At 31.5% G+C, this 22841-nt stretch overlaps 2 protein-coding genes across 2 annotated transcripts; one reads left to right on the forward strand and one right to left on the reverse strand.

Annotated features, from left to right (window-relative positions):
• Positions 1-820: 820 nt before the first annotated feature.
• On the reverse strand, positions 821-13837 carry LOC128167416 (transmembrane protease serine 9-like). The gene is made up of 14 exons (XM_052833128.1): positions 13686-13837; positions 12669-13084; positions 12444-12538; positions 12075-12355; positions 11777-11955; positions 10664-10718; positions 10217-10368; positions 6326-6344; positions 4798-4919; positions 4188-4288; positions 3603-3874; positions 3255-3397; positions 1125-1179; positions 821-1025 (listed from the first exon to the last, which is right to left on the reverse strand). Exons 1-14 carry the CDS (start codon positions 13756-13758, stop codon positions 916-918), a joined length of 2073 nt encoding a protein of 690 aa, XP_052689088.1. The 5' UTR covers positions 13759-13837; the 3' UTR covers positions 821-915.
• Positions 13838-16260: 2423 nt separating this feature from the next.
• LOC128167206 (COP9 signalosome complex subunit 3-like) lies at positions 16261-22701 on the forward strand. The gene is made up of 15 exons (XM_052832780.1): positions 16261-16395; positions 18371-18500; positions 18602-18714; positions 18845-18894; positions 19125-19217; positions 19361-19435; positions 19876-19980; positions 20170-20259; positions 20495-20545; positions 20692-20793; positions 20961-21032; positions 21267-21353; positions 21441-21554; positions 22273-22353; positions 22549-22701. Exons 1-15 carry the CDS (start codon positions 16341-16343, stop codon positions 22606-22608), a joined length of 1278 nt encoding a protein of 425 aa, XP_052688740.1. The 5' UTR covers positions 16261-16340; the 3' UTR covers positions 22609-22701.
• Positions 22702-22841: the final 140 nt, after the last annotated feature.

The raw sequence follows: 22841 nt of genomic DNA on the forward strand, positions 1-22841 counted from the left end.
ATTAGAAAAATTAATGTGTAGTATTCAGAAATGTGCTTCTCTTAATGTTGTTAACGAAAATAAAGCGTACATCAACTATCACTGACTTAATTTGTTTGTACATTTAAGAAGTGTGAAACAAAGCACCGATCTAACTAGAAGGAATGCCATAGCCAGAAAGACGTCTTGGCATTGCGGAATGTGTAAATGCTTCTTAGCTGTCACAAATTTCAACCAGAGCCCTCAAAGTTCAATTCCAAGATAAACCATGCATTTGTACAAATACTGAACCTTTGGGAATGAGTTCGAAAGGTCATAACGTCAGTGCCATATTATAATCCATATTGAATATCCCTTATCATAACAATGGTGTCGTTGTCGCCACAGAACACGGCTATTTGAAAGTTATAGTAGTTAAACTGGATATTGTCATTGTTTGCGTTTTTTGTAAAAGCTAGTACTAGCGGTACCTTAGCGGTTTTTGTATTAGATAAGCAGTGTTTCTGCTAGAAGACCATAAAGTGGGAAGAAACTTAAGTCAAGAATTTGAATAAATATAACATAAAGAATATTTACCACGTCATTTTCAATCATATAAACTTGCAACTGCTCTGAAAGTTTTACTAAAAATTAAGCAAGAGATTTGATATCTCCTTCCGATGTGTTTGTTTATTACACACACTTACAACTGTTATGATAAAAGTTTTGCTAAAACTTAAGCAAGAGATTTAACATCTGAAATTGGACCTAATTCTGTTTTCATTTCATGGTCTTATGATTGGGTTATTTGATGACCTCTTTCCAATAAGACTGTACCAGGTAATATTTAACATAAACAACATAAACTCTACACTTTATTTCTGCAAAAATCCGTCTCGTTTTGAAATGTACAACGTACAATGTTGAAGTCATATCTAATATAAAATATCGTGTTCCTCAAATATCGCCGTTAGTTTTCAGCCACCCGGATGTGACGAACTCAAACACGTGAGTGTACACTGGGGGGAGTCCTGCTGTTCCGCATCCATAGCCCCAACTGACGATACCTGAAATCGTAAATCTCTCTCAATGAAACATAAAACGGATTTATTTCGCATTCCATAATAATTTATTTGATATTTCACATGAAGTCATGTTTGTCTTACCCGTTAGGTACCATATATCCTGTCTTTTACACAGAAGTGGACCGCCGCTATCCCTCTGCATGGAAGAGGACATTTTTCAAAAATAATTTTGCATTAAATACAAATAAATTTAAAAGCACGCTTAGTATCACTATTGTTGATCAGCACGTAACACAAAAGAACAAATTTTTCAATATTTGTAAAAGATACAGTGGTTGTTACAACTATATTAAAGGGGCATGATCACGATTTTGGTCAAATTTTATTTTTCTGTTTTTATTGTTTACAATACTTTATTAAGGCATTCCTAATGATCAACTTAATTTTGAGTGTCAGTTGTAGAGTTGTAAGCAAGATAAAAAGCTCACAATTTTTAGGAGTTGATTTTAATCAACTCTCCTATGCAGTTACTCAGACAAACCGAAAGTGAAACGGTGTTTGGACCTCAGCACAAATCATTGCTGCTGACAAGACTTAGTTCTTGAAAATAATTGATGAATTCGATGTAATGTATGCTAAAGCATTGTTTGTCAAGGAAACTTATTTATAAATACCTTGAAAGTCAGATTTTAAATGGTACGAAAAATATTCTTTGTAGTCGTGTGTATTACACGCCAGAGTTCAATATAGTCTCGTTCAGCTCGACGCTCGGCTGTTTCCGTAAATCCTTGTCGGAGATTTACGGTGTCAGCCGAGTGTTTGGTTGAACGAGACTAGAGTTCAATATTGCTTGGATCCTTACAATTTTCGAGAAATATTTCTATCACTGATACATAGTTTGATTATTAATTTTATCTTTAGATATTACTTAACATTATTCATATGGGGGTTTCTTGTTGAAAAAGTCCAAAAATTCATATTATAAAAATGTGCGTAACTCAAATTAGAAAATACATGAACTTGTCATGCAAATTAACGTATCATTGATTTTAAAATAAATAAACATCGACAAAATCAACTCCCGTCAGTTCTTCAGTACTTTGATTTGTTATGTGAACAATGATCGTACATGGTTTTTGTTTACATTGCAATTGGTTTAATATACCATAAAAAAAGTTTTTGTCAAATCATGCCCCTATTTGTCTCTAATCAGTCTGAGTAGATCCGAGGAGTTCCTGTTTTAGATGCATTAATAAAAATAATTACAAAAGTCAGCATTAAAAATACACAAATTTAATCGATTTAATCATTATATTTTATCTAAATGAATAAAAGTCTACATCAACTTAGATAATAAATGCATAGAATGCTGATAATAATGGATATTGACACCATGTCCAGTACATAATGATGGATATTGACACCATGGCCTGTATGTAATGTTGGATATTGACACCATGGCCTGTATGTAATGTTTGATATTGACACCATGGTCTGTATGTAATGATGGATATTGACACCATGGCCTGTATGTAATGGGGATATTGACACCATGGCCTGTTTGTACTGTTGGATATTGACACCATGGCCTGTATGTAATGATGGATATTTACACCATGGCCTGTATCTAATGATGGGTATTGACACCATGGCCTGTATGTAATGATGGATATTGACACCATGACCTGTATGTAATGATGGATATTGACACCGCGGCCTGTATGTAATGATGGATATTGACACCATGGCCTGTACATAATGTTGGATATTGACACCATGTCCAGTACATAATGATGGATATTGACACCATGGCCTATATGTAATGATGGATATTGACACGATGGCCTGTTTGTAATGATGGATATTGACACCATGGCCTGTATGTAATGGGGATATTGACACCATGGTCTGTATGTAATGATGGATATTGACACAATGGCCTGTTTGTAATGATGGATATTGACACCATGGCCTGTATGTAATGATGGATATTTACACCATGGCCTGTATCTAATGATGGATATTGACACCATGGCCTGTATGTAATGATGGATATTGACACCATGACCTGTATGTAATGGGGATATTGACACCGCGGCATGTATGTAATGATGGATATTACCCCCGTATGTAATTATTGATATTGACACCATGGCCTGTATGTAATGATGGATATTGACACCACGACATGTATGTAACGATGGATATTGACACCATGACCTGTATGTAATGTGGATATTGACACCGTTGCCTGTATGAAAAAGCTCTTACGAAGCATGCCCCCGCTCCGCCCTCGTCTCGGCCCGCACACATCATTGTACGTCTGTCAAACAGGGCACCCAGCTGCTGGGAGCAAGTGTCCGCGTTCAGGAGAGGCTTGAACACCTGTTGTAATCTATCAGACACCTCTCCACCTGTTCACAAACATAAATACATATACTGTACACATACACATCTGAAGTGATCGCGTTCAAATTTGCTTTAAATGATTTATTTTAGGCTACAGTATTGGTTAAAATATTGCTAGCAAATACAACATTATTTTACCTTAATGGAGTCAAAGGCATGTTTGATTCTCGAGCAAAATGTTTTTGATTTTTTAATTCTTGGGATTTATACCTTGGACAGTCTGTCCCCATCCGAGTGTGACGCAGTTTTCCCCTGGCATATACATGTCTCTGGTGACGCAAGCGGGGCTGACGCCATTGGTTTCTTGAATGACGCCTTCAACAAGCATTAAGGCAATATCATTGGCGTACGTGTTTGGGTGGTAATCTGGATGTTGAATGATCTTTGATACTCTGAACTGCTGGTAGTACGGTTCGTATGTTGCTCCTGCTCTACTGAACACCCCGAGACGAACTTGCCATCGGGTTTCATCTGCCAGCGTTCTACGGTCATATTTTTAAATATAATCTAAATTTTGATATAAATTTAAATATTTTTCTATTGAAAAGAAACCTCACAAAGTTAAAATACTGATGTCATTGGTTAAATTTTCTTATCCTTCTAGTTTGCTTTGGGGATAATTTTCGGGAAACAAGTACCCAGTTACTTTGAATCTTGGGATAATTTTAGGGTGACTTTCACCCAATTACTTTAATTGTTTGCTTTGGGAGATATTCTTATGCATATATGTACCTATTTACTTTAATTCATATTGTTCTATTTTTGCTTTTTGGATGATTAGCAAAGGATACATACCCATCAACACAGGCCGCTGAAGTGATGATGAGCATCGTGTTGTTATCGTTCCTGACTACAGTACCCCCACACGTCAGACTGCCATCAAACTTCAACAAAGCCTGCAACGTGTAAGTTGTAGAATCTATTTAACTTTTATGTTTAAACCTTTATACCTTTATACCCAGACCTTGGACTACACAATCATACCTTTAATTAAAAAATAGCATACTTTTTACCTAATACCAATTAAAAATATCCATTATATATCATCAGATAAAAATAATTTTTTCACATTTCAATAAAATCATCATCGTATATATAAATAGATAGATAGATAGATAGAGAGAGAGAGAGAGAGAGAGAGAGAGAGAGAGAGAGAGAGAGCAATTATTATCATATAATCGTAAAAAGTGTAATTATTTTGCTTAGAGTGTAATAATGTAATTGTCATAAAAGTGTTAATCTTAACATGTAAATGTAGAAACTATCATACAAGCGTAAACATTATGATTTTGTAGTGAATAATAAAAATAAATATGAAAGAAATTGCGAAACCATAAATGTAATAACAAACTTTATCCTTCAAGTATAACTATAATTGTTTTACATTGTTTTCACTATTACGTACCATCCAAGGCCAGCTGTTGGGAGCCACCTGTTCCCCGCCCACCACTCTTTTTACGGGGGAGATCGGTTTGTAGTGGGATACCCCACATCCAGTGTTGTTTGGAAGTGACCCCCAAATTGGATCTACAAACGAATCAAAGGATTTTGTTAACTCAGAATCGGAAAAGAAAATCTCTCTCAACTAAGGTAGGTGTTGCGCAATAACAAAAATATTTCATAGAATGAGCAGACAATGTCTTTAGAATTAAATATGCTTAACAATGATATACATGTATATGTTACATATTATCACATACCAACCACAAGGGCACTCCAAATAGCTAAAAATAGCATTTTTTGGTCTTATTCCTGAAATATCCCAAGACTGATGCAGGTCTTCCTTTCTTATCTTCAAGCAATGTCATTAAAACAAAATTGTGGTTCTTATCGGTGCTATATCACGATACATTAGAATATGTGCCAGTTTACGATGTAGAGACACATAGGTCAAAGCTACAAAGTGTTCAAAGGCCATTCAGTTTGCCTTTGATATATTAATGCTATAACAGTGAATTTAGTACTCACCTAGTAGAGTACTTGTGTTATAGTTACCTTTTTGTACCATGGGCCTATTTTCCAAACATAATGATCATCCTACATGTTATTAATTGATTATTTAAGAATTTATGTGGTTAAGATTTATCTTATTTCCACCAAAAACGTAAATAAAGTAAGTTATAAAAGGATTAATAAAAATTCATGATTGTAATTGCATTATACAAATATTAGTTTTATAAGCCATAAACGAAAAAGAGAACCATCTAAATAAAAAAATATATAATTATGACAAAATATTGCTTCCGAATTGTTCGTGTGTTTGTAAGAAGGAATGCACACCGTAAGGTAATGAATTCGAAGTATATTGATTTATGCATTATATTTGTCTTTAATCAGGCAGTTCATTTACAGATGAAAAATCAATCATTTGAAAAGATGTTACAGTGAGTAAGAATCTCTGGATACAGACAAATATGGATCACGATTAAAATAAGTATATTCTCAGTACATCTACACCTTTCACTTATCACAACCCCTATTGAATCAGACCCCATTATTTCTAGGCCACATTAATAAATATCAAGGTCATAATAATACCATATTATGTGGCAATTCTTTTCCGATCAAATTCCATAAAGCCTGAAAGGCTCTATGAAAGATTTGATCACGTACCAACCAATGATATATCAGGGATAACGTTTGCAAGTGTAAATATTTAATCATTTGAGCTAAGGATAGAATTTTATTTTATTGCATCAGTTTGTAATCATCATAATATGATAAAATAATGATATCATTATGTTGCATCAAAGATTTAATAGCCCTTCGGGCTTTATAGGATTTGATCGCGTGACCAACCCGTATTTATATCCCGATATACATCCAAAAATGATACCTTATTTATTAAATAACTGCAATGGCTTTCCATACACTTTAAATACAAAATAAAAGTGGAATGCAAATAAAGTAAATTGCTAAAAAAAAATGTGAACCTCCATCTGCATCCCAAACCTATGGTTCAGAATCATTACCCAAGCTTGTCGTGTACCTAAATATCAGAAGATGTATCGTTCATTTCAGTTCCGTAAATAATGGAAATTTAACAAGAACTATCCTGGTAAAATGTAGATTAATTAAATGGCGACCAATGTAAAGTCAATATGATATCGAGACCGCTGACCTCCTTTGCTGCCTAAGATATTGTCTTTCCACAAATCTATTTGAAAATTAAATTTGTTGTTATGACTACTTTAAAGTAGTCATAACAACAAATTTATTTTTTAAATAAATTTGTGGAAAGACAATATAATATAGGTCAAAGATTCCAAAGAAAGCTTATTTTTTTCACACAGGCACCTGACGTAATTATATATATATATATATACACCCTTTACCTAGAAATACACGTGTATTGTGCAATGTTACAGCAAAACGTATAACTAAAAAGGAAATATACTTTTTAAAATTTTGTTTTGTGAGTAAAATGTATAACATCAGATCTCCGTGGTCATGCCATAACAGTTAATTTATAAAAACACATCATGTCTTTAAATGACATTTTAAACTTATTTTCACAAAATAAAAAGATATATTGCCAACTTTTTATATTTACTAAACACTCTGAAATTGATTAGGAGTACCCCACGCCCCCAGGAAATGGAATGCAATATTTTGATTGTGTATTAATATTAATCTATTAATTGTTATACTTAGTGTAATTTATGTATTAAAAAGTATTTTATGCAGTTAAATCATATTGCTAGGGGTTTTATCAAAAATAAAACAAAAATGTGAATTTTTTACAAACCTTGCAACAGCACAATTAAATCAAGTTTTTTTTGCATACAATTTGTTTTTAAAACTGTAGTTTTAATTATTCAGAATTGGAATTTTGATAAAAAAATCACCATTTTTTCATATAGCACTGATCATAAATTTAGCTATGCCATACTTGATATATTTCGTTTTATGGATTTTTGAGAAAGTTCATTTTTTCATCTTGTTCTTCGAATCTGTATTTTGTTAAATGATCGAGTACTAAAGAGAGAAATAAAAAAAAAATCTTTTAATATGTACTTGCAAAAGAATAAGCACTTTAATAAAACTAGAGACTCTTTATGTGTATATCTCAACATTCCCAATCGGGTTTGTCCCCCTTGGGCGACTTATTGTTATCTAGGAACATTGTAACACATATCGGACAACTGGTACTCTAATGACGCATTTATCTACCAAAGTTAAATCCTTTTGTATGGTTTCTTTTGAAATACAAACGTTGAAAGATATATTGTTGTTTAAAAAAAATAAAATGGAACCAGAGAGAGAAACACCTTTAACGAAAACAAAAAATCATAAATCTGCTATGATATTGACAATCTCTGACACGTGAGAAAAGATGTAGCAGTTGGAATTTTTCTTATACACATAATAAACACATTAAAATATGGTCTGAATTGGGGAAAAATAACACATGTAAAATAAAGGTTTAAATCATGCAAGTACACGTATTGGTTTCAACATATTAAATTTTCAGTGCAATGATCTTGCAGAAAATTGATGATCTCTATTTCAATAAAAAAATTTTGGTTATATGTATTTATTCTGATTAACATGTTATAGGCAAAATTAAATGCTATTTTTTATTTGTTTTCAAAAAATTTTCTAAAGTAATTTATAAGAAATACATTTACGTGTGAAAACAGAATATATCCTCCTGATTACTAAGGTGTGAAAATCAAAATGATTGCCAGGTGGGAATTGAGAATTTTAGAATGTTGGGTAGGTGGGAATAAACCTTTTGTGTCACCTGTATTCTAGAAATTATGCATCATATATTGATTCTATTCATAAATTCAAACTTTATACTGCCAATTAAACAATCTTAAATAAAATGGTAAAGGCAAAATTACATATTTACAGAGTTTAGTGACTATTTTTTGTGGCGGAAGGTTTTTAAAAAGAAAATGAATATTTTTCATAACCCAGTTGTCTTACAGTATCGCCACTTTAACTTCCTTATTTTTAGTGCAAACAAAACTTCCAGATAATTTGTGCATTAGGATATCTTTATTTTGTTACGAAAAACAATTTTTCAATGTCTTTATCGACACATACTGGCAAATTTAACTTATATTTCATAAAAGTAAAGAAAAACTAGAATCCCATTTTTGGGGGGCCTAAAATCAGCTTATTTCATGCCATATCTCAAATTGTACATAACAGATCCATACTTTTTGTCTTACTTTCCCATCAATTAAAACTGAAATTTTAAGATTTTTCTGACAAGTGTATCATAATTTGAGAAAAAGTTTGAGACTTTTAAATAGTTCCATTACATGTTGAATTGGTAATGAATAAAAATAGCTTTTTATAAGTGCAAAAAGTTCAAAATATCAATTAGGTGAAGAAATTTAACATTTTCCTTTTTGATAATTTTAAAATTCATTTATTTCATTTATTTTATTTTATTTTATTTATTTCATTTATTTTAAATAGTATAAATTTAAATGCCATGATTCATTCCGATAATAAAATATAGACGGAAAAGCGACTTAGTGCAGAAAGGTCATATTAAATACATCTAGCGCCAAATGAAGCATATAGACAACGAAATTTTGTTTTGAATTTTGGTTAAGCTATGTGTGTAGATTTAAAAAAAACTTTGGAAAAAACTTTAAGACTTTTGATCGTAGGATCTAACGTCCTTAAGGATATTAAGAATAATTTTATTTCATTTCTGTTTTTATAAACTTTAATCAATTAAAAAAAAAAATCTGTATAATGTTTTTAACAATTTTTGAGTGAATATAGTACATTGTAAAATAAAAAAAAATGAATAAAAATGAATTATAATTATTGTAACAGTTACTAAAAAACCCGAACATTTTAAAACACCTTAATGACGTTTAAACAATGGCTATTTAGTGATTATAACATGTCACAAAATACTGTTTAATTCTTATTATTCACTTTATTTACAATACATAACACATTTAGTCTGACAATTAATTGAAGAATAATGGTTTTCCAAGAAATAACTTTCTTAGACAAAGTTCTGGTCTTCAAACCGTCGTTTATAAATATTGTCCAACCCAACCTATCGTATTATTAGTAGAGTATTAAGTAATTTTTGGAAATATAGATCAAATTCTTCAGTCTCGAATACTAGTAACAATGTGCGTAATAATTATGCCAGTGTCAAGGTGGCATTTTTGCACACTTCTAAGCTGCATATATCGAAAAATTCAAATATGCCATATGATAGACATTTGCTTAAAGAGTTTTTAACCATCTTTGTTATCATTGTATCTCACCTGTCAGGTGAAATATTTACTTTTCAAAAATAAAATCCCACAGAAAAATGTTTTTTCCCGATGGAAAAACAATATTCCTATTGGAAATTTGAAATTTCCAATCGGAATACAAGAACTTCAATTCCGACAGAATTTACTAAAATTACTAAAAAAAATACCTGTCTGAGAATCATTTCTCCTATGGGAATTATCATTTCTCTATAGGATATTAATTTTCAAAAGTAAATATCTCACCTGTCAGGTGAAACACACTACCCGTAAAAACAAAAGTGTTATATAATCTCTATACGATGGTCTATCATTTGGTATATATGGATTTTTCCAAAACTGCATCTTAAGCGGGTACAAAAATGCCACCTTGACACTGGCATAATTATCCGACACCGTGTCTAGTATTTGTGTAATTTAATAATAAGATTTACTTCGTAATCCAGTAACTGAGATTTTGAGTTCCCATGTTTTCTATAGGTGGTATATGAGGTTAAATATCCAGTCCTTCACTGTTTATTTATACACTTCTCTCACTGTCGTGTATCCGGTCTTTCTTTTTTAGTCGTTTTATCATTGTACGTTGTTTCTAGTGTCCACCCTTTGGAGTAGTGTACTGTCTTTGTATATCGTTTCTAATATCCACTGTCTGTACTTCTGTACGTTTGTGTACACGCCAGGTTGGTCAGCCTGTGCACATTCGCTGTAGGTTTTTCCTCCCCAGCTTGTTATACCTATTTTATACAAACACATCAATTATATATATATATATATATATATATATATATATATATATATATATATATATATATATATATATATATATATATATATATATATATATATAAACAAAGGAATTCTTCATCGTATATTCCCCTATTAATGATTTAAGATATATATTCTTTATTAATTAATGCATATCAGTTAAAATATCATTTATACTTATATTTAAATAAATAATGATAAAAGTTTTAGATAAATCCATCATAATGATTAATACACAAATAACATGATAACATAGTTTCCGACCTTTTACGCGCCAAACGCCATCAGCATGACACTGCAGAGGTCCCCCGCTGTCTCCCTACAAACAGAATTAACGTTACAATGAACAGAAACCTAGCTGGTTTTTAAAAAATAAGAAATGAGTAGTTAAATCTTATATGAGCACAAACGATAAAGATATTAGATTTCGGTATGTTACGCGCTGTTTGATTGCTATGTAAATTATTTTATACATGCAATACTATACCCTTCCGTACATCACAATGACATATCTTAACGATTATTTCTTTTTTTTATTAAGAAGTGTATTTCATTTTAATTTTCAAAACAGATATTAAATTGAAAGGAATTAATTCGGTAGCTACCAACTTTAATATACACTAGGTGTGAACAGTTAATGCATTTGATGATTTGTGCTGCTGGTTATAAAGCCTAAATTGACGTAACTTGAATTTTACGCCAGTACACTGATACGGCATAATGATAGTATCGAATACATTCTTGATAAATGTATCTCCAAACTTTTAAAACAAATTATGCAACAATATTCATTCTCATGTGCATGGTAGCAAAGATTTTTGTATCACTTTACATAACATTGCTGTCACCCTTAAACACAATCAACGTTACAATGAACAAACCTAATCTTTATATTGTAAGAAAAATAATTTTATACATTCATTATACTTTTTCGTACATAAAAATGACGTATTTTTACAATTTTAAAAATTATTTAGGAGCATATTTCACTTTATTTTGTTTCGTTTTTAATAGACTTTTTGAATTAAAAGGAATTTGGAATTCGGAAGCTACTAATTTCAATGTATAATATGTTTGAACAGTTAACGCCTTTGATGATCCGTTTTGTTTTATAGTCATAACTTGAATTATATGAATGAATACCGATCCGGCAAATACTAGTATCAAATTCATTCTTAATAAATGCATCTTAAAACGTTTTAGACAAACCAGAGTGAAGTGCATATCAATTCTTATGTGCATGGTAGCAAATAGTTTTTTCCTCTTACTTAAAATTGCTTTGACATCTAGTAATTTACGTTTTGACAGCTAGAACTTGGGATATTGTATTATTTCTTTCGCCAATATATTAAATTATCCTTGTGAAAAACTCCATACATTGCAGGAATCTACGTGACCTTCGGGATAGCCGGCACAGACCATGTTTTCTGTTAGTTTCTCGTCGTATCCTTCTTTCTGTTGACACTCTTTCTCTTCGATGATTGGAATCGAGGCTTGTTGTAAAAGATCTGGCCAGGCCGTGAAATCGATCTCGTAGGGTGATGACACATTTGGAGCTGAAAGTAAATTGCATATATGATTAACCATTGGAAAATTAATGCAGTTGTTTGGTGTGTGATGGAAATTTCATTATGTGTCTTAAATAGCTTAAGATGCATGTTAACTTAAAGCGTACTTCTTTTAATCCCCCATCCAGTTATAACACAGTCATTTTCAATAGTGTCGATTTCTGGTGGCAAACACAGCGGACGGACAAATTCGGTAGTTTCTATTGCGTGATTTAGCTTCACTAACGCAATATCGTTATCGAATGGAGTTGAATTGGTGCCGTAACCAGGATGCGTATATATCTTTTGAATCATTCGCTGCTGTTCGACGGGGTTTCCAGTGAGTGAAGATGAGACATTGTGTATCCCTGTCCGGATCAGCATGAATTTATAAGCATCATGTAGAGGCCTTAAAAGGAAAATATAATAATTATCTGCGCACTATACATTGTTGTCTTAGTTTAATAAAGGTATAGTCAGTCAAAATGCATGCTTACGGGTCAAAACAGTGAGCTGCAGTTAAAAACCATGCATTGTCGATGAGAAATCCTCCACACACGGATTGGTGAAAAGGGACAAAATATATAGACACCTGTTTGATAAAAAAAATGGAGTTATTAGTAAATATATACACCGCATATAAATGAATACATGTAAATTGTAAATTATGTAAAACACCGTTTAATAAAGCGTTAGGCATAATAAAATAACCATTAATGTACCATCCATGGCCAGCTGCCTTTCCGAGCGTCTGTGCCTCCCATAATTCTGTAATGTGTACCATGAGGAGCAAAGTGTTGTCTTCCACATGAAGAGGTAAGATTCCTCATCCATGTAATCTTCCATTCCGAAAATGAGGCCATTCCGTTGAAGTTCATCGTCGTTTGTTCCTGTAATGTAGTTTTGGTCGTAGAATGGTCGGCGGGGTGTGATGCAGGGTGCAGTGCCGCGCCCATTGTCGTAGCTGTGTTTTGGTGCAGTACATTAACCAGTATAGGTTGGGGATTGTGTACCGGGGAGTGACTGTTTGACCACGGTGGAGGTCTTTTCGGGGGAAATTTCTGACCTTTCTGCAGGTCTTCGTCGATATTCTGTTCATTTATTGGGATTCGATGTGGCCCATTATACTTAGAATTCCCTTTGAAAATAAAGCGGTATTATTTAAACTACTACCGAAAAAGGAGACTTGCCTTTGAAAAAAAATGCCATTTTAAGTTTTTTAAGCTTAAATTCTAAAGAAATGAATGAATAAATGTTAAGGAAGGAGTCCTTCAAGTTTATTTAATGAGAAATTCATTTTAATTTTCACACAACCAAATAGGAAAAAAAAAATCAAAGACCATCTAATTTTCGTTTTATCTTAAAATGTGAATATAAATCGTTTGCTATTCAGTGATTTTGATTTGAATAAAGGTACAAATTAATGTAATATTTTCAACGCAACGTCATTAAAAAGGAAATAACAATAATTGAGCTTTTCAATTCAGTGCATCGCAAATTAATGAACATTTATTAGATTATTCTGCCAATATTTTGACAAGTTAGAAGCAAAACAGGACTCTTTAAAAATTCAATTTCTTTATTCCCATTTAGAATAAACAGAATGAAAATTTTCATATTTACAGATTAAAAAAAATCTCCTTAATACATATGGATTTCATCTTCATTTTTTTTTTGTCAGAAAAACGGAAAAAATAAATGATATCGCAACGCATGTCATTTTACGTAAAATAAGTTACCTTGCATAATATATTTAGCTGAGGCAAAATCCATCATGAAAGTGATTAAGGTGAATACAGCTAAAACCTCCATGATTTGCCCGCGTCCTTCCGATATCTAATGGTATACGTCATGTCACATAGGTGTATATATGTACGTACATATATATACACTGGACACAATATCGATAGGTACCTTAATTCCAACCATTTCGTGAATTATGACAGTGGTGAAAGGATTGCCAATCAAATAAATTGTTTGAACAGCTATCAGAATTACCTAGCAATGGAGAAATGCGATAGTCTTAATTTGATTCCTGGATAGATATTTCATTCTCGCTAATTTTAAATCAAGCACTGATATAGGGTTTGAACATCCGTTTCAAAGTCTATGGCTTCCGCGATCCTTGGACCCGGGAAATACCCAAATTTAAAAGGATTTGTGTTCATTGGACCACATTTACAAATTAGACTTGCGGGTCACGTCAAGATGTCTATGTGGAAGATTAATTAATCTCCTGTATATAAAAGATCATACACTTCTTCATTCACACTTGTATCCCGTATACATGTAGTTATATCTTAATGTGTTAAAAAAATATCACACCAGACCTGTATAATACCATTTTCTTTATATACACATGTAGTAACTCTTTCGTGTGTTTATAAATTATAATTTTTTTTTACATTTTTACACTTATACTCTTTCTTGGAATGCGTGCAAAAAATAAATTATTGGGTTTAATTATGTCATATACTCTATCCGGTACCATCGTTTAAATGTACGGGGATACAATGGATTATGGGGCAAATTGTGTTTATATTAGTAAATGTCATCCATAAGAAGGGGTATTCTGATTTTATAAACACATGTCAAGAATAGGGTGGGGTCACTTACAACAGAATGTAATTAATTAAATCACAATTACTTTCATAAATCATTCAATTAAATTACCATTAAATTACCATTACACGATTATTCAAATGTAATTAAATTACAATTACTCTGCAGATGTAATTTATTAAATTACTAATTACATTTTCATCAAAATTTACTAAAACCATGTTGTACCGGTAGCTATAACATAGATGTATAAACATTGAAGGAGGTATGTCTATAATGTGAATAAAATTTCGTCATAATCAAAATACTTTCTCTCTTTTAGGATTTGCTCACTACTCTGATAGGTAACACTTTTTGGAAATAAAAAAATATATATGTACTGTGGTTTTCATGTTTATTTCAAAACGCGGGTAGTCACAGTGTGGTGGTGTCCCATACATGTACCACCTTGATATTCATTAAACATTTAAAGGTCATATCCCCTAACCTACACCTATCATGTCGACTATAGTATTTCCTGCATGCAAAACTTTTTTCTGGAAATTTTCTCCTTTGCATTTTTATCCACTATTTTTTCTTTATAAATACTCCAAAAATACAGGTTAATATCAGGTAGAGGACAGACTATAATTGTTATAAAAACATAATTCACACCTGTTGTTTTATAACTATAATTATCAAATGTTTGCAATAAGGGAACACACCCTATGGTCATGTACGTTTGGCATCTAAAACTTAAAACCCATTTGAAGCCATGCATTTTAGCTCTATGTTTTTTAATGCTTTTTAAAGCATGACTTGATAGTTTATATAATTTAGATAACACTGTTTATATAATTTAGATAACTTGTTTGTTAATAAAACAGTTATTTTTGTTTAACTAATTCAATGATAATTGACTTACTAATTATTCCAATAAGAATGAAAATAATTTAAAGAAAGAAAGAAAACAGATCAAGCAAATCATCAAATACATGTGCTTAATGAAATTTGGGGAAACTTTTGATTAAATGTGGAATCACTGAAAAAAAAATCATTTTTAAAAAATATTTATTATAATGGATATGATAAATTAATAGTTCAATGATTTTTACTACTCTTCCTAACTTGACCTTGTACCATCGATAGTGTGGGAAACAATGGGTAGTGAACAGTTTCATATTTATATGTAAATCGGTGTGTAATTGAATGTAACTGAAAAGTAATTGGAATTACATGCCTTTTTCGAAAGTAATTAAATTACCATTTCATGTAATTGAAAATTTGGACAATTACACATTACTTACAATTACACCAACATTTGTAATTAATTACACTCAATTACCATTACAAATTACCATAACCCCATCCCTGGTCAAGAATAATATAATATATTCAACGAATAGAATTATGATCACCGAACCTTGTCTTAAATTGTTGTTTTGTATGTTTATAAATATTTGTCTGAAATGCTGATATCAAAAAGCAAGCAAAAAATGTATTCAATGAGTATATGCCAAAAAATATATGTAAATGTATCATCTATTACTGTATCACAAAATACATTTGTGATATCCTCGGTTCAGTAAGCCCCAACTATACAAAATTCTCGAGCTCGCATATTCCGAATAATAATTTGTACAAGTTAACCAAAGTTCCTTATAACATTAGAAATAAAGCATGACATTATAATGGTTGTTGCACATTGTTTGCACATTATCCCTTTACTGCTGCATGATTTTCTACTTTTTGTTTAGTACCAACTTGCTTTCAAAAAGTAAAATAAATATAATCAAAATTATAATGTTTTTATTTTAGTTTTTATTTGATATAAGAGATATCACAAATCGAAAATGGCTGCCGCCTTGGAACAGTATGTAAATACAGTTCAAAATTTGTCTTCACAAGGTAAAAACAGTGTTTTGAGCAACTTAGTTTGCAATTGATTTGATTTAGATATTGTTAATGTTTTTAATTTTGTCATTTTATCTTATATTTTCTCATCTGCTGAAAATTCAAACTGATTAAATTGAACTATTTTTCTGATTTGTGGCAACTGTGCTGAAAATTAGGATTGTCTTGATTGTGGTGTTATATGTTTTTCGGTGTGACCGTTTTGGCGAGTGCAATTGGCGCTACAGATAGCTCATGCCGTTGTCAAGTACGTTGATTTGTCCCCACTCAAAAACAACATCGTGTAAGTCCTGTCGGCGTTTTTCTTGTAATTCACTAATTGACAAGTTTATGCGCGAACTAGAGAGGATGGGGTCAGAAGTGTGCACACTCCCTTGAAAATCCAATCTTATAGAATTTACATCATAATGAAAATCCCCTTTTGTTCATAGATGTTAGTTTTAATACTATAGTCTGCCCCAAGATATTTATGCAGCACATTTGGCTGATTTTATATAAAAAAATTAAATACATATACCGGGTAACTAGAATTACCGAAATACCCATGATTTACCGAAATGCCCTTCAAAAACACAGAAATGCCTCATTTGAGCACAAATATTTAACATCATAGTTTAAATCTAAGTGTTTAAATGTATTTCCCCAATTTTCAGTTTGATAATGTAATTATTTTGACATAAATAGCGATTTTTAACATGTGCAGACATTGGGTTAAGAACGATAACTCTTGCATGAATTACTTTTCACTCAAATAGAGGTGTGAAATTTTATTCCCAGAATAAAATAACTAAGAATTAAAAATAACAGTTTATCAGCTTTTATTTTTTAATATCATATAATAATCATCAAAAATCCATATAGAGTGGGAGCAACTATAAAAATAGCAACTATTTTAAAGATGTTATTCCTATCAGAATTGCTCCTTTCTCTTGCATACGTATATAACACAAGTCCAAGTATTATGATAAATATACATTTATCCAAAAAATTAACTTTATATACAATAACTATCTATATAAAATACTAGACATACACTCTTTATGGCGTAATAATGGGCATTTTGGTGTTTTTGAAAGGTATTTTGGTGTTTTCACCGGGTATTTCGGTAAATCGCGGGTATTTCGGTAATTCTATGTACCGACATATACCTGTAAAAGAAGTGCAATATTGAAAATGATGAAAGGGAAAATTCCCAAGATATCTTCATTGACACATAATCATTTTTCCCTCATAAATATTCACAGGAATAAAAACAGATTTATTACATGTATAATCTTATGGAGAATGTTGACATCTCTTCTCCGTTCGGAAGTCACTCGGAAAACCTTGCACAATTTTTTAACGTTATCATCTGGGTCTGCTGCTATACAAAATCCCTTTAGGAATTACATTTTTGGCTGTGTATTGAAACACATCAGCTAGAGGGGGGCATTTGAAATTTTTTATACTTTTGAAGAACATCATTTGAACCTTGAATTTTCTAAAGATCAAGTAATTAAGCAAAATGTGAATCGCGAATATCTTGAGACAGAGTATAGTTATATTTTTGTCCCCTTGTTACCGTTTTTTTTTTTTTAATTTCATAACTTTCATCAATTTTATGTAATTTCTTATTTAATGATAATTAAATGTTTGCCATAATAGTGCACATTTAAAATGTGTGGCCCTCTTCCCTTCCTCCCTTTTTGCAGTGTGACATCCAACCACACATCCTTTTTGCAGTGTGACATCCAACCACACATGAAGGTTTGACCATTCAACTGCTTTCCTTTTCTCTCCTTTTTGTTTTATTTATTAAGACATACAAAATCTTGTTGCAGCCAATCTAATAAAAGTTAGATTTTTTATTCCGCCCTCTATATTTAACACCTTTGCCATAACCTTGAACTGATATGAAAATAAAGCATTGAAAGTGTGAAATATATATTGGAAAAATACAATATTATTATAAAATAATTGATTCTTTCAGGAAATTTTTCACAGTTATGTGAATATATTGGAAAGAGTGCAGAAGCCTTGGCAAAAAATGCTAATCATTTGGATAATGTTTTGGCAACCCTTGACATTCAACAGCACTCATTAGGAATACTTGGAATTTTGTGAGTATTGCAGTACTTTATTCTATACTTTTTGCAAAACAAATAAACTTATCATTAAGTATGATGATATTCTTTTGAATAATGTTGATTTATTTTTATAGATGTGTGAAGTACAACCTGCCAAATATACCCGACTTTGAAACACTTTTTCTACAGACACAAGAATTCATTAATGACTGCAATGGAGAACATGTTAGATATGCGACAGACAGCTGTAAGATTACTTGATTCTCACCAAATATGTTGACAATTTGTTTTATTAAATAGGGAATGCATAGAATACATACATAGTCTAGAATGCATATAGATTTATGACAATGCATTTTTTTTTTAAATTTCAACAGTTGCAGATTTGTGTCACAAGTTCACTCAAAATCTTGTGGAAAAGAAACAGGTAATATATAATTATTTATTTATCAATGAATATGATACATATGCTAAAATACAAGTATGTACATTGATTTAACAGAGTGGCTTGACTTATACCAAAAGAGAATATGTTTGTTTATTGTGATGCTCAGACTTGCAACAAATATTACCCATGCATAATTATTGCTTTTTGTTTTGAAATATTGGATTGATTATGGGCAGAGATATTAAAATTACTCTGATTTGATATTTCAGCCAATGAGAGGGATCACAATTTTGGTAAAAGCCATTAACAAGATACAGCTCTTTCCTGCCCAATTAACGTCCATACATGCTGACATGTGTCAAGTAAGAATAAAAATCATATTGCATTTAAAGAGATATTTGATGTACATATATAAAAGACTTCAGTATTTTACTTCATGTACTATAGATAGTACAGATACAGAGTGAATTGTGGGATACTCCAATGAACTAATTATCCATTACAGTTGTGTTTGTTATCAAAGAACATGAGACCAGCTCTCCAGTTTCTGGACCGGGATATCACAGATATCAGTAAAGAGGTAGGTGGAGAACTAGATATCTGTGTTACAGTCTGAACAGGAGTTTGCGTTTGCATACGTACTTTCTATAACTACCAGTAATACTCATGACTCCAATTTTACAATATGCTCCCATTAAAGGTTTGATATGTTGATATGCAACAAACAGAAGTATATATATTTAGGTAGAGACATTGGCATTAGAAACAGCAATTTCACCAGTGGCTGTGTGGAATACATTATTGGAGGATTATATAGTTTCCTACTGAACATTGTCACATACATTATTATAAGCTATTCATTTGGATAAACTGTGGGTTATCCCATGTTTGTTAAGCCAGTAAATTGTACCGGTATTTGAATATTAATAAACATAAAAAGTTTTTTGCGATGCCTGTTTAATACCAATATTACTGATACACTTATTACATTCAATTTTACTGTTAATGTTTTACAATCAGGGAGGACATTATGATGCCAAAGATTTTCTCCTATACTACTATTATGGAGGAATGATCTATACTGCTCTAAAAGACTATGAAAAGGCTCTTTATATGTTTGAAATTGTAAGTATACACATGTATAAATATTTAATTGTGGCTTGTGAACCTATTTACGAGTTGAACTTTGTTAATGAAGGCATTGAATGATTATGACTCCTTGTACAATTGTATGGTCTAATAAATGATTGAAGTCTTATGTCAGTTGTTCAATTGAATTTACTATCAATGGATACATTGATTATATTACAACAGGCAATAACTACTCCCAGTATGGCAGTCAGCCACATCATGCTAGAATCGTACAAGAAATTCATCCTAGTGGCCCTTATATTACATGGGAAGGTAAGAGGGAAGATTTTAGGCTGAAGTCAATTTGGATGTGAAAAAATCAGTAGTATGTGTAAGATGTGCACATTCAAACAAAAATAAGCACATAAAGAGCTTATTATAAATTAAAAACTTAGAAGATCGAACATGATTTTAGAAAAAAATGAATAATCCTCAAGACATATGGAAGCATTGGTACATGATTGTGTAGAGACAAGCTTGAGGAATTGATACAACATTGCTTTTACAGGTTCCAAATCTCCCAAAGTATGTTTCCCAAGTAGTTTCCCGATATATCAAGGTAGGTACAAAATATTAACCAGTTATTCTTTTATCAGAAAAGAGGTTAATACAGCACTGCATTGAATCAAGCTTTGTTCATTGATATTTGTAGACAGTAGTATTATAACAGTCAATTCTCTATCACAGAGTCCTGTCTTTTTTCAGCCTTTATGTCAAGCCTACCACGATCTGGCCCTGTCCTACGGCTCCAACACTCCCTCCGACCTACGGACCATCATCAACAAATATCAGGAGACGTTCACCAGGGTATGTGCAGCTGTGAATTATTATCATTCCATGGCATGAACAATTTTATTTTTGTTAAAGTGTACCTGTACTTGTACATCCAATTTGAAACTATGAGTGATGTAAGACATGTAGATTAAAACTGATCATGATAGATAATTAACATCCTCTTAAACTTCTGTTCATAGGACAACAATATGGGCTTGGTCAAACAATGTCTAACTTCGCTGTACAAGAAAAATATTCAGAGGTTAACGAAGGTAAGAACAAATTCCCATGTTTACATGCATGTCTACAATTTTAACAATTAATCAGAAATTAAAAATATAATTATATAAAAATTTGGGAGTTTGAATAAGAATCTATTTTTTGCGTCTGAATACTAGTATTAAACAAAGTCAAGAAGTACATGTTGTGTTTCTGAATTTAGTACCACTTTTTCAGTGGATTGTTTAACACACACGTTTTACAAGTTCTCTGAATTTATTCTGTAGACATTTTTGACACTGTCTTTGGCTGACATGGCTAATCGAGTTCAGTTATCAAGTCCTAAAGAAGCAGAGAAATATGTTTTACACATGGTGGGTACCTACAAAAATCAGTAGAATCATCAAAATTTGTGATGAATCTATTTTCATGGGTTTCACAGGTATACGTCTACCTTTCAGATTGAAGATGGTGAAATTTTTGCAACAATAAATCAAAAAGATGGCATGGTCAGTTTCCATGACAACCCAGAACAATATAAAAGTGCTGCCATGTTGCTACAGCTTGATCAAGAGGTGAGATGTCAAGATATTGGCTTACTATTCTTATTGTATACAATAAAACAAACACTATCAAAACACATTCTCAACATGTGCAAACCTCATTTAGATTGTATATTTTAGAATATTAGAGTGACTTGATAGGTCTGTTTTGTCAGGTGCTAAGAATTAACTTTATTTTACTAAATTTTGTACATTAAAATACATATCCCTATCATAATTCTTTTACTTAATCGTACGTTTCGTAGGATTGTACACCATGTACAAGGTACCACTCATTTCACTTAATGAGTCAGTGGGTCATATACACAAAATTTCATTAACCAGTTTTAAAATGAAACTTATATTTCTTGCAGAGGATAGTTTTACACTGTGTCAGCAAGCATCAGAAATACAATGAAAATCTTGGATTTTCATGAGAGTATATTGGAGTTAATTTCCAATTAACATTTATTTGTTGTATCGTTATATCCCATAGAACTTTTTAAATTGCAAAAAATAAATGACACCACTTGAAAAAAAATACATTTTGACCCCCATTTCTCCCAAATTTTATGACAAATTTAAAAAAAACTCCCGAATGTACATTATGTACGTTTACATTTGCTCAGACAGCTGTCGGATTTCATCATTTACAATTTGTATTTTTTTTTTCAAGGAATTTAAAATTGCATGATTCTTGCAGCATTTACATGAACATGTATTACCACATGAAGTTTCTGTTCATTTGTAGATGCAGAAAGCTATTCAGGTAGAAGAAAAACTAAGGGAAATGGACAGAGAAATTGCTGTCAATCCACAGTTTGTACAAAAGGTATACCTATAAATGTACAAAAGACTTGTTTTATGATTCTGTAAAACACTGATTTTTTTTCATAGTTTTGTGAAACAATCAATTTATAATTTTCATTCATCAAATTTTTGTGCTAGACAGCAATAGATGATCAAGTCCCAGAAAAAAAAATCAAAAAATAAATAGTGATAGTTGTTTTTGTAAATTCTGTTGCAGAGTTCAGGATCACATGAAGATGACCTTCCAGGAAGTTCAATAAAAGGGCAAGGCTACTGATAAACTGTTCACACTTAATATTGTGCTATTTTACTCTGTTATTGTATAAAGTGCTCTATATGATCATGATCTTATAAAACAATTAAAATTTGATTTGTTTTCTCTTTTTGTCATAGATATGATGAAAATTTTATCTTTCATGTTTGTTTTTCACCAAGTTAGCTGGATGATTAAGATTAAGCTAACTATATAACATGTTAATATGGCTGTTCCATGTATGTTTCATATCCCTG

This window comes from Crassostrea angulata, chromosome 10, assembly GCF_025612915.1.
Source record: "Crassostrea angulata isolate pt1a10 chromosome 10, ASM2561291v2, whole genome shotgun sequence".
In the NCBI taxonomy this organism is placed as follows: domain Eukaryota; kingdom Metazoa; phylum Mollusca; class Bivalvia; order Ostreida; family Ostreidae; genus Magallana; species Magallana angulata.